Source organism: Ischnura elegans, chromosome 12 (genome assembly GCF_921293095.1).
Source record: "Ischnura elegans chromosome 12, ioIscEleg1.1, whole genome shotgun sequence".
NCBI classification, from domain to species: domain Eukaryota; kingdom Metazoa; phylum Arthropoda; class Insecta; order Odonata; family Coenagrionidae; genus Ischnura; species Ischnura elegans.
The window spans coordinates 4,306,951-4,322,199 of record NC_060257.1 but is presented as its reverse complement, the minus strand read 5'-3'; the positions used below and the strand labels follow the sequence as shown (position 1 = coordinate 4,322,199).

General features: G+C 39.1%; 1 protein-coding gene across 2 annotated transcripts in view; it reads right to left on the bottom strand.

Annotated features, from left to right (window-relative positions):
- Positions 1 to 238: 238 nt before the first annotated feature.
- LOC124169613 (4-aminobutyrate aminotransferase, mitochondrial) overlaps positions 239 to 15,249 on the bottom strand; it is a 48,428-nt gene continuing 33,417 nt past the window's right edge. For both annotated transcript variants that reach the window (XM_046548253.1, XM_046548252.1), the window contains 4 exons: positions 13,256 to 13,413; positions 9,327 to 9,483; positions 4,971 to 5,082; positions 239 to 3,208 (listed from right to left, as the gene is read on the bottom strand). In XM_046548253.1, coding sequence (XP_046404209.1) covers positions 3,087 to 3,208; positions 4,971 to 5,082; positions 9,327 to 9,483; positions 13,256 to 13,413 — 549 coding nt within the window. In that variant the 3' untranslated portion in view covers positions 239 to 3,086. The remainder of the gene's footprint in view (positions 3,209 to 4,970; positions 5,083 to 9,326; positions 9,484 to 13,255; positions 13,414 to 15,249) is intronic.

Sequence of the window (15,249 nt, the reverse complement as noted above, 5' to 3'; positions counted from 1 at the left end):
AAGTAGAATAATCTCACATGGCACAGCATTACAGATACATACATACTTTGGACAGACAAACGTGGCCACTGGCCAATACCGAATCAAGAGCCTTTTCCTTCATAATGGAAAACTCTTCTAACTATGTATTCAAATGTGGTAACTGCTCAAACAACCTTTCTACATTTGCTCCATCTACCACATGGCTCTAGGCCAGAGAAGACAAATGCTTGCAGCATAGAAAATGAAATACAAGACATCAGAAGAAAATAAATTTAATGCAAGTGATCGATACAGTTGTCAACCAAGGAGCATTTTAAGAACCCTGTACGATTACACTCAGGCTACCAGCAATAAACCCCTTCATCTTGTTTCATTTTTTAGCAATCAAATTTCTTAATTGTAAAAGCAATGAAGATATGCATGAGGCTATCAACTAGTATGGATTACACACTTGATTACACCAAAGCTTGAATAAATATAAGTTAAAAAATTTCCATGACATTTGATGTGGTAAGTCCCTTTAAAACAGTCCAATTCTAACAATTACAAAAATTATCAGAATTAAAACATCATGCATAACTATATTGCATTCCAAACAATAGATGAAGGCACACAAATGATCACTTTTATGTCACAGCTCAACCAGTCAATTTGATTAATTATGGAAAAATCGGACCTTGGCATGTGGAAGACAATTTTGAACTCATATGTTCATGAGGTTACTGAAAATACATTTTTCTTCAAAAACTAGATCTATTCTCTTGCTCCCCCAAAGGAGAGCAATTGGAAGACATTGACAATTGGAAGACTTTTTCAAACAACACTCATGGCATCTCGTGCTCAAATACCCCGTCTAGAACATCCAAACATCCTTTTAAATGCAATTAGCTCATTCTACACTTATTTCCAGCCTGATTGACCTGTTTTCATTCCCATTCTTGTCGAGTTAAGCAAATCTAACCAAATTCGTATCAATTATTATCACTTTCACCTGCTTTGATGGTTATTTCCCAACAGACTAAAGTCATTTGAAACTGATTTTCAATAAATGCACCCTTCAATTTGAAAAATCAGAACTGTGGATAAACTGGAGATGACAAGATAATTTGGCAAAAACAATTTAAATCATCTGGAGAAGAGATTTTCTTGCCTGAAATCATTCCATTTTTCAGAAATAATCACTCTGTATTCATTCCTGAGATTTCTAAACGAGTAACATATTACATAAATACAGACCCAAATTCATCATCACATTCATCTGCCATAGTAAAAAAAACAAGTGAAAGCTGGCATTAGATAACAGATTGAAATTAGCTATGGGTCCACTCTATTTGTAAATTCTTCTATTGCATGGGGATCAGTAAAAGAACGGAGCAAAACCCATTGCCAGCGGAAAAGTCAACTCGTTTCTCTAAAGTTAATTACTGTACTGCTGATACCTCTAAGTTCAGGCAAAAAATACAAAATCAACGACTGATGAGATGAACACCGAACTACACATCAACAGATAATTGTAATCTACCACATATTGCCATTGATAAGGATCACATTTCATGGTAACTAATGTTCTGAGTTCTAGAAGCACATAAGACTAACAAGAAACTTCTCGTGTAGACAGATGCATCTCAGATGCGATTCTGAATGCAAATTAGAAAAGGACACTAAATAAATTCTGAGCCCCAAGCTTTGTACCACACATTACAGATTTAAGACATTAACAATGGAACTCAAACTGGAAGTTGAAAATCATACTTTTAAAAATAAGGAAATATGATATGTAGTCTACTTAGCACCAGAAAAGCAAATATTAAAACATAAATGCATATTACTCAGAGGCATGAAATTGAAATCACAAAACTGACTAGTTGAATGTTTTCTTCAATGAGGTGGAAAAACAAAGGCACTGTGCCCAACAACTTGCGTAAAGGAAGATGTATAACGAAACCACATGTAAAAACTGCTATAAAAATCCCTGAAGAAACATTCGTATTTTTAAAAATTCGAAAATAGTAATTTCATATAAAATGAAATACCAATTAATTACCCACAAAAGCAATCGAGATGAGGCATGGAAAACAAAAATTTGCTCAAGAACAGCTAAAAATATACAATGCATCCACAAAATGAACACTTTGACAGAGTCCAGAAAACAATGGAACATTTTCCTTGGGTGAGTATGAGGGGAAATCTCTAAAAGAGCTAACAGACCAAGTGGAATCTGGTAAAACAATGAAGAAAAATGATTACTGCAATAACAGTGATGGAACACTTATGTAGTTGGATGATGAAATGCTTTAAACAATAAAGTTTTCTTTGTATTTTTATGCTCAAGACAGTAGCAGAGCTCTGAAGCAAGAATTTCTCTTTTTTCTATTTTGGAAGCAGTTAGCCACAAAAGTGTCTGGTGCTTATCACTCACAGTTTTTTTTCCATTTTCCTTTGTAACAAAGAATATATTTAATGCTTTGAATGGGTACATAATAATGTTTCCATGAAGTTCCGTCATTCAAGGAATATCAAGAGTTTTGCTCCAAATAATTGAAAATTATATAATATCGCATTAGAACGTAAACAAATCCATAAAAATGAAAACGCTACATGTTATCCAGAGAGAAAATCACAACCTTCCAGTTGTAAAGCAATTATTATTTGCTATAGAATTGTAAACTTAGAACTAAGATTTTAGCTCCATGCCTCAATTTCAGGATAAGTTACATTATCCATCACTAACCTTCAGTAATCACCAAATTTTTCAAGTAGAAGATTCCCTCGAACAAATAACGGAACTCCCTTTGGTAGACTATTATCTTAGACTCTGAAAAAATCCACAATCACCACAATTAAAGAAATGCAACGAAATGCAAATCACAAAGAAAAGAGAAAACATCAAATATTTACAGAAACGATTATAAGTTCATAGAAGAGAATGTGATAGCAGCCAATCACAGGGGAATTGTGACTGATGATGACAGTCTGGAAATGCATACTCTAACACTTAAAATGATACATTTTGATGGCTGGTTGAGTCTCCAATCGTGTGGAGGGTAGAACACATCATTTCCACAGAGACAGACATTTCCATCTATCCTTCCCCGGTGAACTCCTTAGTTTGTCTCCTTGAGCACTTCACGGAATTTGTCGAGGAAGATGTTGGCGTGGTGAGGCTGGTAGACGAGGCTCGGACGCATTCGGATGGCGCTGTCACCACATCCACCCAACTGCACACCTGTCCACAAAGAGACATCTCCATTTAAGATGCTCCATCAAAAACTGCACAATCAAGACCCATTCATGCCCTTTTGTTTACAATAACACCTTCAACACAGTCATGTTTCAGAGCTGAAGGGGCTAAAATTTTGTCATTATGTTTTGGTCAAAATGTGTCTTGGTTTGATGAGCCGCTTGTGTCATTAGAAGGTTTCAAAGTGCTTTTTGTATTTTTACATGTTACTTGTGACTACCTATAAAAAAGGCCATGTGTACTCATAAGGTAGGATAATTAGTTCAATTTATTCATAGGCGATGGTGACATTTTTACATTGATTGCATTATTTAAATGCATGTGCTTTGATTTTCTGTATTACTATACCCCTGCTTTATTTTAATTGTCATTTGTAAATAAAGTTGTCAGAAAAATGCACATGCAGTATTCGATATTCGAGTAGGGTGTTTGGAAAAAATTAGGTATTTGAATTTGATATCATAATTCGAGAAAAATGCTATTTATGTCATCTCTAACTTAAGCTTAATACTTTCCTCTCCCATAAGATCATAGTGATCAATCTCACAAGACTGTCCACACAGTTGTGCACTTGAGCAATGCAGCACTGGACAGAGAAGAAAACCACCAGAGACCGACAAACACAAAGTGAACGGCAAAGAGGAGGGAGGTGGTGGCTGCTTGTTAGAGGGGATGGGAGTTGCCTGCCACATTGAAGAAATAGATTTTGCCCAGCCAATGGCAGGGGTGGGAGTTTATGCGTTCATTTAACCTAGGAAGAGGAGTTCCCCTGATAATGATAGACTTCACCTCAAGCATTCGTGAGCGAAAATCATTGAATAATGTTAGAGCTCTCAGCATCTTAAAATGAATGACATTGCGGTAATGTATTATAACAGCTAGGAAGAGATTGTAAATGTAAAATATATCCAGCCACGACATCAACTTCATTATGAGCATTTGTAATCCTTCCAGTAAGCCTACATTAAAAGAATAATTTCTTACGTGACCTAAAGGCCTTTTTTGACAAGGGATGGCTTTCAATTCATTAAAAGCATGAATTTCCAACATGCGGGTTCATTATACATGGACTCCACTATTTCAATGTGTTACTGGGCAAAGGGGCTTGCTTTTAATCATACCACTTCTAGTGTTTTCAATTTATGATGCAACAAATCTTGCTTGAATTAGGGCATAATGACCTATAAGTGAAATTTCCTAAGTTTTTTCTTTTTAAAAATTCCTGATAAGCAAGCCAGATACTTATTCTTACCTTGTCACTACAGATTTCTGTTAATGAAATTCTTCAAAAAAGAGACATTAGAAATCAATAAATGATATGGATAAAATCTACAATTCTTAATGCTACGGATCTGCCACCACTCCTACACCAACTACACATACTTATCCCAAGTGACCATAATACAAAAAAGCAACATTTTCAACCTGACCCAGTTAGATTTACTTCAAATTCGGCTCATCAATTGATCCTTGTATGAAGAGAAAAAATGCCGAGCAAATTTCAAGTAAATTAAGAGACAGATTAAGTTGGGATGCTTTTGCAACCACTTCAACCCATATATTGGCAGATGTAGGCACACTAGTCAAACTCACATTTTTTAAAAGTGGAATTAGCAGAGATTTAAATTGATAATCAACACGGCCTGTTAGTAAACATTTCAAACCAAAGGCCACTAAATTTAAAACTTTGACCTAGCATGTACACAATTTTCCATCTAGCATGCCGCAGGTGATGAGTCGTACTCACCTTTATTACGCAGCCTGGAGAGGATGTCGTCTCGTAGTCGGCCAGTCGGGCAGTTCATGGCGATGAAAGTCCCTCTGCCTCGAGCAGCACTCAACAAATGAGGAAATTCATTCTGGAAGAACAAGACATTCGGAATATTCAAATCAGTTGAGTGTGGACAGACATCACAAATGCGAGCACCCCTGTATCATTGAGTCATAAAGGCAAAATTGCAAACGTACTGTTTGGTTATTATGGCTGAGATCCCGGAATATATGGGAATAGCAGGTAATGAGATGCAAATGCAAAGCCAAAGATGCACTCAGGCCTTTGGACTAAGAACAGCCTTTGGTACCAGCGGAAGTGATACCAGATATATAACTCAGCAAAATTAGAAGAATAAATGGCTAACGATAAAAGACAAGCTATGCTGTAACATCTGCGTGGCAGACTTCCGTGAGAAATAAGGAAAGAGTGAAAATGTTACTACCAGCTGAACAACATCAAGTCAAAGACAACAAATATTACATGGCATAGGAGAATGGTATGTACTTCATTTTGTAGCCTAAAAATAGGATACCAACTGTGCTCATCTTCCATAAAGGCATCATCATCTGCAATTGTCAATTGAGACCTCAGTGGATTGTCGACTATTAAGTTTTTCCTCGGCATAACCAACTTGTCCCAACTAATCTCCATCGTTGTTATGAAAATCTTTTAAATTTGTGAACATAGTGACACAATGGTAGTTCTATGGGATTTCAACACTATATTTTATGATGTCAGTCTAAAGCACTCTAAGTGCCTTTTCAAGCAAAATTGCTTCAGAAAGCCACCAGTACAACACAATCAATTGATTTTGACGTAACTTGGCACTCCATGGATAAAAACTAGGGATGGTCAATTTGGATACCTCGGATCCAAATTCGCTGCAGGCATCACATCTGGATCCAAAATTTTAAATTTATGCTTCAGTGAATGCAGTGTCCCATACCAGGGAGTGGGAAGAGTTCCCATTCTAACCTTCGCATGCACCGTTGCACTGCGATGCTTGCCCTACTCATGAACCATTTTGTTTAAAAGCTCTCGTGGGGATTTTCCAACAGAATTTCAGCCACGGAAATTTTTACAGCGAAATATGACAGGCGCACAGTGTGACTCTTATAAATAGATTGAACAACCACGAGGAGAATCTCACCGCCATAGGATAACAACCACGTCGAAAGCGACTATGTCGCAGATATCTGACACATTTGCCCTTGACTCCCTCATTCGTGGCCTTATTGCTTGAAAGATGTGGGGAGTGTGCTCCTTCCCCTCCACCTATCCCCTACGCACTTCTGCTGCCCACCCCTTCCTTTCACTGAGTGTTCATCTCGTTCTGTTCCCGAAACTCGTCGCACGTGACGCTAATGTTGTTCTAAACATTATTAATTGTGTTGCAGATTGGGCAGGTGCAAACGCAAGCATAACAGTTTGGATCCTTAGTGTGTAAAGATTATATCATTTTTTTTATAATTTGAAAGCTTATACCAATGATTTTTAATCAGTAAAAATATTAAAATGTGTATGTAAATCTAAAAATCATTCCCTTGATTGTATGCACCCAGAAGAAACTTGAATAATTACTTCATTTTATAGCAGGAATTTGAAAATGCATTTGAATATGAAAATATCTGAAGATCCCGCTCCGAAAATCAAGGATCCCATTTGGATATGAAAAAAATCCTGGATCTGTCTAGCCCTAATAAAAACCATTCGATACATGGCAAAATTACGGAGCACTTTGAAAATACATTATTCACATGCATTCACTTTGGCAGGCCTTTAATTTCAGACGATACGTAAGCAATGAGGCATATAGTTGAATCTACGAATAAAGCAATCACTTCAATAATAAACATGCACTTCAATTATAAATTGCAGTCGTAGATGTGGAATTTATTAGTAAATAATAGTGACTGTTTCACAGTTGTTCTTGGCATCAGAGTAATAAAGGTTTATATGGTAAATGAAATAAGATTGAGGAATTTCCTTAACTTGCATCTTATAACTAGAGGTCCGTGAATTTTGCGAGAATCGATATTGCGAAATAATGCGAAATAACACGAAATAACGCGAAATCGGTAATTAAAAACATAATTTCAGGTTATTTGCGATTTAAGGTGGATTAGCAAAAAAATCACATCTAATGAGTCATAATCCAATGTTTAACGCTGCCGACGTTCATTTGCTCTATCTCATTACGATTCCAAGGTCAATTGGCTCGTTTAGTCTCGTGCATAATATCGCGCACTGTAGTGATTTCTCCGCCAGAATTTTCCGTTAAATTTATCACAGCCTCTCTCTTTGATTCCCATGTATCAATCCTGAAATATTTAGAATGAGGTGCTTTCTCACCTGAAGAATTAGATATTGTGAATTTAAAATGTGCGGAAATAAATTTAACGCGGCCGCGGAAGAGCGGAAATACAAGCTTACGCGCCCGGTACACGTCAATGCCGAGCAGTAATTCCGGTGACTCAACGCGACGCATTAGACAGCGTTATTGGATAACTTGTAGCAGGAAAACCTTGAGTGTGGGTCTAATGTGACAATTTCGTTGGCTTAAACACGGCCGCTGGCTGGGACCGGGCCGCCGTACACGGCGCGGCCCACAGCGTGACAGAGAGTCGTTTCGTCTGAAAGCGGCCTGAATTTCATGGCGTCGTGACGTGAACGGTCGCGAAAAGTCGTTTCGTAAGAAAGCGGCCGCAATGTAGCACTGACTGTATTTCACGCCTTACACGACGCACCGCTGGGCCGGATTGAAATGGGCGCTGTGGTGACCACGGCGGCCCTCAACGGTGCCGTGCGGTCAACTGTGCGATTCGTTTCGTTTAAAGATATCCATAGACACGTATGGTTATTTGAAAGCGCAATGCGCTAGCAGTTGAGGGAAGGGAAGGAAGGAACAGAAAGGATAGGAGGAGAGGGGGTTCTCCTTATTAGCAGACGGATCGTTGGATATTCGGCTCTTCACTGAGCTACAATGCAAACAAAATCATTTCGACCTTGGCCAAATCTAATATCTAATTCTTCAGGTGAGAAAGCGTCTAATTCTAGATGTTGCAGGATCGATTAATGGGAAATAATTTTTCAAGTTTCTTTGAATCCGATTATGTTTTGTTATGTGTGCTTCTTTCACTGCCTTCCCTGACCAATTGGCAACAGCTGTAATCAAAACTAAGCGATTTTGTTGTATCTGGCTGCTGTCCTACCTTCCCTCAACACCTAGGTGAGGGGTATTGAAAGGGAACCCACGACATTAAACATTTCCGCCAATTTGTAATTTATACAGTACTATGGTTATACCGTAGCTACCTGGCACTCAGTTTGAAAACACCATCATGATGGATTGTGTTTTGCGGTTGCACTGTTTTTTTTATCGTAATTCCAGCTTTAAATATCGAACGAAGGATAGGAATTTTAAAATGCCAAAAGCTAGTGATACTGTTCATACCAGGGCAAGAGAATTCAGTTCAGAAGGATTTTATGTGAAAGACAGAGTATTACTGTGCTAAGTTTACGATAAAAGATTTGAATTTGAAAGATGTGACACTTTGTTAAAGCGCATCAGTAGTGATACACATATATACGTGCGAAAGAAAGGGGACCCGCAAAATGACAGCTATCATTTGAACACACAGTCACTCAGTCAAAGAAAGCGAAGGAGGAGCTTGCTGTTGCTACTTCTGAAGCATTTTTAAAGGCTTTATTTAGTGTAGAGAAACTTGACAATCCAAAAATTCTGGAATGGCTCTCGAAGTATACACCCATGAGGTAGTGGGAATTTGCTGTTTGCCGATCGTATTCACCAAGACTACATACTTGAACCATTCATATACCTTGAACCAATATAAGTTGAACCATTTCTTTCATTTAGTTTTGTCAGAAATTTTGTACAGTCGAAACTGTGTTAAAAGTTATGTAAAATGCTTAATAAAAGTATAAGTATGTATTCATTAAACGGGTAGCGTAAAATAATAAAACGCCTATAAACATGGGAAAATTGTTGCATTAAAATAACACCACCAAGATTTTCTATAACACCAAAATCACATGGTATTAAAACGAATTTTAGCAAAAAATAAAACCACTTTCACGGACCTCTACTCATAACATTCAGAATACTGGGTCATAACGTATGTTCTGCACAAAAAAAGTTTTCAGAGCAGCTTTCAAGCTAATTACAAGTCCATCTCCGAACTGGAACTTAACGTTTTCCCTTCCAATTCCAGACCTAGACTCAAGAGAGAGAGGAATCGAGGACCAAAGAACCAAACCAAAGCATCCCCAAAATTCTATTTAGAGAAATGTCACTTCAGTCACCCTCACCTGTAACTCTTCTATTCCTTTGAGAGTCATCTCCCCGGTGACCTGGGCATTCTCGAGTAATTTATCCTTCTTGATCACCCCCAGAACACTCTCAAGCACCAACAGTTTGCTTGGGTCTCCCATCCATGTGTTGAAAATGCGGTAGCTCTGTTGTGGCCTGAGAAAAATTAATGGTTAACCAACGGTAACAGCTTCCTCCTTCACCCTATTACATATAGAAGTTGAGTTCTTGCACATGGAGGTTAACTTGACCAACCAATACACCCCTTCCTAATAAAGCTGCATGAATTAAGTAAGCAGGTTCGTAAATAGGTGCAAAGTTATTTGAACCAAATGTGATGTTAGTCACGAAAAAATCATTTGTCTTAGACAGGATTTAAACCTGGATCTTCAAATTGTGCTTGGAATCAAAGGCTTTTGGGAGCAGCTGTGTATTGCCCTTTGTCAGGCAAGGTTTCGTAGCCATTGCATGCAGCATCATCAGGCAATGAAGATCATCATTCAGCTCTGCAATGGCTGCATAAGCTCGGGTGATAAAGCACTATGTGCAGCAGCTCCCGAAAGCCTTAGATGTCAATGAAATTTGCTGTGAAAGCCTACGTTTCAAGTTCTACTAATTGCCAGTCCGGTACAACACCACTTAAATCACCAAGCTTTGGATAGATTCAGAATAACTGATATCAAAATGTTTTTAAATAAGTAAAGAGAGGATTTCCCATGCAAAATATCAACCACATTTCACATTATAATTAATGAGAATAGTTAGCCAACATTGTAATAAGTCAAATTACACCCATTGTGTAGATCCCCAAAGAACACTTCAAATTGGTGAAGTTTATTTCTTGAGCCCCTATTTCATTTAAACACTCTCCAGATCCATATTAATGCTATAGAAAATTCTTACTGCAAATTCTCTTTTATACACTATGATTGCCATGTACACTAGGGCGGATCGGAAAAATCGATTTTTTTCAAATCCATCTGGCCCAATGAAAAAAAGTTGTCGGACCGATCAAAAATATGGCCTGAAAAATTTGAGACCTCTACGTGAACCCCTGACCCTCGCTCAAATGCAATTAAGGGGGGGAAGGTCAAAATTCGAAAAATGTAATAGTTTATGGTCATTTCCTATAGATTTTGCTGAGTTACTGCCCTTCTAGTACAAAAATTTCGTGCATTTTGACGTATCTGCCACCGTTTAGCCACAAAATGCCTAATTTGAGTCCGCGCCCGCGAAGAAAATATTCCAACGCCCACGCAGCGTCGTGGATACAAGAGCCGCAGGCCGATCCCTTCCCCTCCCCGCTCGATTCTCCCCCTCCCACGCCTCCAATACAGCAAAACTCATCCCGCGTGTGCTGCTAGGAGGTCGTTTATCCTTGATTATATAAATCGGAAGATGGTAGAAGGTAATAAAGGAAGCGTAGTGAGACGACTTGTCGCTTATTAGGCGCCTCGTCGGAGTTAAACAAATCGATGTTACCAACTTTTAGAGAAGCGATGAAATACTTTTAGATCCGAGAACGCAGAAAGGAGCCTACGGTCTATGTAAAGTCCTCTTGTGTGGCTATAAAGGTGTGCGAACTATGGTGACGCTTCCCTTCAATTATGTGTGTGACCAAATGGATTTAGCATTACCATAGGAAGTACTAAAACTTACAGAAAATGCGAATAGGCCAAAAGTAGGGTTTTTGTTGAAGTGCAAAACTCACACACTTTTGAATGAACATTTGAAATTATGCAATATTTTTGTGTGTAAGTGCAAGAAGGAGCATAAAGTTCCCCCTAATGAAGGAGTATATTGAGATACCAGCTGACGAAACTGATTATGATGACTGCTGGATTGAGTCCTAAAGAAACTCAACAACTGAGGGAAAAAAAGGGAATCGTCGAAGAGCGTTGAGTCGACATCGTCAATTCTTGTATGGGATTCTTGTATTCAAATGTGATAGAGGTATATGCAAGAACCAAGAAACAGCAATGATCATCCCCGCATCTTTAGCTGACGCAAAAATCATCACTTCTTAAGATACATCCAAGGCAGTGTACCAGAATTACTTACGTAGACAGACAAAGATGCTAATTATTGTGAATAAGAAAAGAGAGGTATCAATGGGCTACATTTTGATGGAATGAAAGACTATACTTTTGTCTGATGAAAAAGGGCAAGAGGACTTATCAATCCCAGTTTAGAGGGGAATGTGTGGTGTTAGTTGAAGAAACAGGGTCCCACTTTTGGGGGTTTGCATCCCCCGTCGGATGATTAGCAAAAGTTATAAAATCTGCGATTCTCGATTCCTTTCCGAGTGAAAATTATGTAAAAAAAATTACAAAGGATTTGAATGCGATGGTACCAAGTGAATACCGCCCAAAAAGGAGGCATCATCCCTCTGCTACAAGCATAATTACAACATCCCTTGCTGTGTGAGTAAACTCTTCTCGGGATTCCCACCGGGTTATGGCGAACGTTTCTAGCTCCGACTCGGGGCTCATCATCAGGGATAAATTTTGTTGAATCCCGAGAAGTGTTTACCCACACCATTCGCCGGGAAAGCATCAAATCATATTTCATTCCTTGCAAAGGTCTATTTGATAATTGCACTAAATTGACTTAGATTTGCAACATAAACATTGGGAGGGCAGTCTAGTGACCGAAATTGCATTGTTGCAAGGATGCGTTTGGCGGCCAATCCGAGATTTTTTTAACTGCTGGATTTTAATATCGACTTTAAGGACTACCCGCTGATGACATATTGGGAGAGACCACAGTGCCTGCGGCTATATCTGACTTTAGTGCTGTGGATTTTCAAAAATCTATTGATGAACGTTCAAATTTGAAGATAAATATTTCTTTTTATCATACATACGGACGAGAGATTCGTGAAGAAACTCACAAAAACTTTGTTGACAACAGCGAAAGACGAGGAATGACACTGACATAAGAAATACAGATTGGAAAGCAGATAATTGAGTAATTCTTTCGTGATTGTTCCTCCACAGACGATACTGAAACTTTAAATATTAGTTACAGTAACGAAGAAAGACATACTTGGTGTGAATTTTGGTGCATTTGGGGCATGGAAGAGGCGTGCGGGGAGGGGACGCGAGCGACCTTCGCACAAAATCCATTTTGCCACATCTGCCGGACAATGCCGAAATTGAAGCGCATATGCAAAGTTCGCACTCCTTTATAGCCACTCAAGAGGACTTTACATAGACCGTAGGCTCCTTTCCTGCGTTCTCGGATCTAAAAGTATTTCATCGCTTCTCTAAAAGTTGGTAACATCGATTTGTTTAACTCCGACAAGGCGCCTAATAAGCGACAAGTCGTCTCACTACGCTTCCTTTATTACCTTCTACCATCTTCCGATTTATATAATCAAGGATAAACGACCTCCTAGCAGCACACGCGGGATGAGTTTTGCTGTATTGGAGGCGTGGGAGGGGGAGAATCGAGCGGGGAGGGGAAGGGATCGGCCTGCAGCTCTTGTATCCGCGATGCTGCGTGGGCGTTGGAATATTTTCTTCGCGGGCGCGGACTCAAATTAGGCATTTTGTGGCTAAACGGTGGCAGATACGTCAAAATGCACGAAATTTTTGTACTAGAAGGGCAGTAACTCAGCAAAATCTATAGGAAATGACCATAAACTATTACATTTTTCGAATTTTGACCCTCCCCCCCTAAATTGCATTTGAGCGAGGGTCAGGGGTTCACGTAGAGGTCTCAAATTTTTCAGGCCTTATTTTTGATCGGTCCCACAACTTTTTTTCATTGGGCCAGATGGATTTGAAAAAAATCGATTTTTCCGATCCGCCCTAATGTACACCATAGGCCTCTATGAACTTAATAGCTATGTCAAAGAAAACAGAGAGGTTGGAAGTGTATGCAATTTTGTGATGGTTGATCAAAAGGATTGAGCAATCCTCACCTCATCTCGGCCGTGTGATAGAAACCACCCGTGGACATTTTCTTGGAAAAGGTGACGATGTCAGGGGGTGAGTCCAGGTTGAAGTACTCGTGGCACCATATCTTCCCAGTGGACCCTCCGCCTGTCTGCACCTCATCAATGAGCAGGGCAGCACCGTTCTGCGTGCAGAGGAACACAAGAACTGCGTTGATAAAGTACTCAAATACAAGTCCATGCTTTGAATTTAACATCATCGGCTTGAGCATTGCATGCCATCATCAAGTACAACCTGTTGTATGGCTTATCCTAATACAAATACTGTCCCATTAACTGTGTGTCATTTCCGATCTTTGCAATGATGACTTTAGGACATCATTAATGAGTGTGTCACACTTCCAGACCCAAGAATTAAGCACAGAAGGAAACAAGTGACACTGTATGCAGTCACGCACACAGGTACAAAGTTAGCAGGAACAAAATATTAAATTAAACTTCGTTAATCTCACATACGATTTTAAAAACAACCAGTTTTGTCGCTGTGTGGTGTGTGAAAACTGGTTGCTATTAAAATCATTTACGTGAAATTTACAAAATTTTTCATTTAACCTGAACCAATTTCACCAAATCACGCCTTAAACTAACTGTATTATCAAGGAGCAAAATGATTTTTTCAAGGCAAACTTCATCCTTGATGTATATAATTCCACCAATGTATGTGACTACGTAAAAACACCCTTCATGAGGTGCTTTGAAATACATCAGTTGCGGATTAGCAACAAAAAAGGGTTTATTTCTCCAACGTGGTTTAGTAAGCAAGACCAGTAACACAGTGTGGACTTGAGGCAACAACTCTTTGTTAGGCAAACCCAGTCTGAGATTCGCCTTGGAAGAAAATGGAGGATGGTGCAACTGGTAGCACACCTGACCGGCAATTGGGATATCTGGGTTCGAATCCCGGTCAAATCGCATGATTTTTAATGGCAAATTTCATTTTTGTTGCATATAAGAGCGTTTCTACGTAACTGTCATATCAGGGTTCAAAAATTCAATTTGAGATAAATGAACCGTTCAAAGTCCTGAAATGGTGTAAATATTTCAAATTTTAATAATCCGTACTTGTTTATCCCCATACTCCAACCATTTTTTACGAAAACGCCGCGGAATTGAGCTCTTGTTTCATATGAGCAAATGATTCCGTTTACAGAGCCATTCTTTTACTGAAGATTTCGCAACGAAGATACGATTTTTCCGTGAAAATTTTCAGTTAACCATCCTCCCCAATCATGACTATTACTTACCAATCCATTTCATCAATACTTGAAAGTCACATGTTCCTGCAGAGGAATGTAATGCAACAGTGCGTCGTTTTGGTGTCAGTCAGTGACGATTGACATCCATTTTTTTCCGCTGACCGAAAACGAAGAATGCGGGAGATAAATCGTTTCGTACCCTAATCAAGTCCATCCCAAGGATGAAAGATCACAATAAAAAAAATCCCCAGTATTCACCGATTTTGTTCCTGAGGGCCGTCACTGACTGACATTTTAACTTTTCGTAGCGCTCAAGTTTTAAATTTCGGTGCGCGCGCTTCACTGCCCCCGAATGGTACCCTAAATTCCTCGAGTAATATGTTCCTCAAGTAATTATAGTATATCAGTTTTATTTTTATTGGTAAATTTATTGTTTATTCAGCGGAGCATTGTATTTTTTGTCAATTGTTGGCTTCGGCGTAACGCGTACCACCGTCACCTTCATTGTCGTCGCGTCGCATCGGTACGTTTGTTGTGAAAGCGGAACATAGGAGCGGAATGATTGTTTGGAACTGCAATCGTTACTCGTGGGATAAGTCAGGATTGATTAAGATGGGAAAGTAGGGAGCAGAGAGACAGCGCGAGTATCTTGAGAGAAAAAAGCGAAGCGGTGAATACGAGGAATTACGGAGGAAGAACAGAGAGCAACAACGAGATCGTCGTTCCGCTTTTTTGTCACGTATTGTACGCCATCAGAACAAGAAG